Source organism: Psammomys obesus, unplaced genomic scaffold, assembly GCF_907164565.1.
Source record: "Psammomys obesus unplaced genomic scaffold, mPsaObe1.curated_primary_1811, whole genome shotgun sequence".
In the NCBI taxonomy this organism is placed as follows: Eukaryota; Metazoa; Chordata; class Mammalia; order Rodentia; family Muridae; genus Psammomys; species Psammomys obesus.
The window spans coordinates 7503259-7505594 of NW_026592890.1; the positions used below are offsets into that span (position 1 = coordinate 7503259).

The 2336-nt window shown below is 44.9% G+C and overlaps 1 protein-coding gene across 1 annotated transcript in view; it reads left to right on the top strand.

Moving 5' to 3' along the window:
- The window catches only part of Igf2r (insulin like growth factor 2 receptor), a 93511-nt gene that overhangs the window by 65857 nt on the left and 25318 nt on the right, over positions 1-2336 (top strand). The window contains exons 24-27 of the mRNA XM_055615924.1: positions 367-510; positions 603-778; positions 1040-1127; positions 1811-2026. Of these exons, the coding sequence (XP_055471899.1) occupies positions 367-510; positions 603-778; positions 1040-1127; positions 1811-2026 (624 nt within the window). The remainder of the gene's footprint in view (positions 1-366; positions 511-602; positions 779-1039; positions 1128-1810; positions 2027-2336) is intronic.

Here is a 2336-nt window from a genome sequence, read left to right on the forward strand (position 1 = left end):
ATAATAATAATAATAATAATAATAATAATAATAATAATAATAATAATGAAAAGAAAATTATACAAATGTAGGTCAGAGGTTCATAGAAGGAAGAAAAAGACATAAGACCTAAGAGCTCCGTAGATGTGCCCTGAGGTGGTTATGTCGTCTGATCTCTGTATTTGTGCTGTCCTGTGATGGTTTTCCAGCAGGGATAAGTTTGGACAGTAGGGACAGGAACATGTTTCTGTACGCCAGGCTTCCTGTCGATTTCTTTGTGTCTTGCAAGGCATGCCATCTGTATCCTGGCAGTCTTTACATGATGGGGAAAGTAGTACCAGAACAAACAGGAAAACCCATTTTCCATTGTGTTTCCTTCCATTCCAGACCCAGCTGGAAACGAGTATGACCTGAGTGGCTTGAGCATGGTCAGGAAGCCGTGGACTGCAGTGGACACCTCCGTACATGGAAAGAAGAGAAGTTTCTACCTGAGTGTCTGCAGTCCTCTCCCTTACATCCCTGGATGCCATGGTGGGCTGGAGTCCTTGTTCTGCTTGCATTTCTGGAGTCTTATTTGAGCCAAGGTCAGCCTTTCCTCCTTCTCCACTCTTGTGTTCATTCAGGCAGTGCAGTGGGCTCCTGCTTGGTGTCAGAAGAAAACAGTTGGAACTTGGGTGTGGTGCAGATAAGTCCTCAGGTTACTGCAAATGGATCCCTCAGCATCCTGTATGTAAATGGTGACAAGTGTGGAAACCAGCGCTTCTCCACCAGAATAATGTTTGAATGTGCCCAGACGTCGGTGAGTATGCACGTCAGCAGCGAACACTTGGCTGGTGTTTAGTTCTGTTCCCATTTCCTTTTAACCAGAGTCTTCTGTGATGTTTAAAGTTTGTCTGTGTTTTATAGACTGGGGGCATTGTTAGTGTTTGACTAGTTTGTTTCCTCAGGCTTGAGATATTCTATAAATACTGAATACTTGGCTTAAGGAACTGAAAGATTGCATTTATTATTTGTTTTTGTTAAATAAGTAGAAAACAAAGCAAACTGGCATCTGTTGCAGGGGTCACCCATGTTCCAGCTCCTGAACAACTGTGAGTACGTGTTTGTGTGGAGAACAGTGGAGGCCTGTCCCGTGGTCAGAGAGGAAGGTAAACCCCAGCCTCTTGTCTGAGTTACTATAAATATTCGTTACAACATACACTGAACCTGTAATGTCTCAGATAGGAAGCCCTGTGATGGTGTCTGCCTGTGGGGTCAGGAGGTGCCAGCGGGTGGGTCAGCACTCATCCTTGAGGTTTTTTTACTAAGCCATTTGTTAATTTTTACCACTAGCCTTTTTCTACTATACCTGGATTGGGTTTTGGTTTTTCTTGAAACCAGTAAAGCAGTCAGGAAGGATTTGGTTTATTGAAATCTGATAATGTACTTAGGTGTCCCTCCAGAGCTGTCTGGCTAATAAACAAAACAACATGGAGGTAGCCCACATTTTTATTAAAAATTGTAAAATTTCCCAGGTCTGATGGTGCAGGCCTGTAATCTCAGCTTCACAGGAGGCTGAAGCAGGAGGAACGGCTGAAGGCCTGCCTCCCTGGGCTGTGAGTGAGTTTGAGGCCAGTATGGGTAATTTAATGAGACACAGTCTCAAATCAGTAATTATAGCTAAGAACAGAGCTCAGTGATAGGATGTTTGCATAGGGTGTGCTAGGTCCTAGGTTCGATTCTCAGTATTGCAAAGTAAATAAGAAATCTTATTTTAAAATATTTTCCCCATTTGGAGGTATGAATTCATTTGTGATAGCATTTGCTCTTGGCTTCCTGTGTGTTCTTGAAGGAGACAACTGCCAGGTGAAAGACCCCAGGCATGGCAATTTGTATGACCTGAGGCCCCTGGCCCTCAACGACACCATCATCAGTGCTGGAGAATACATGTACTACTTCCGGGTCTGTGGGAAGCTGTCCTCAGATGTCTGCTCTGCCCATGATGGGTCCAAGGTAGTCTCGTCATGTCAGGAAAAGAAAGGACTACAGGGATTTCAGAAAGTGGCAGGTACTATTGTTTTTCTTTCTTTCGTTGTAAAATGTCAAGATGTAATGCCAAGGATCACATTTCTCTAACTTGGGAGGAATGAGCCATCTCCAACCAGAACACTTGCTGTATAATACAAGCAACGTACCTCCTTCCTTCCTTCCTCCCTCCCTCCCTCCCTCCCTCCTTTCCTTCCTTCCCTCCCTCCCTCCCTCTCTCCCTTCCTTCCTTCCTCCCTTCGTTCCTCCCTCCCTCCCTCTCCTCCCTCCCTCCCTTTCTTCTTCCCTTCCTTCCTTCCTTCCTTCCTTCCTTCCTTCCTTCCTTCCTTCCT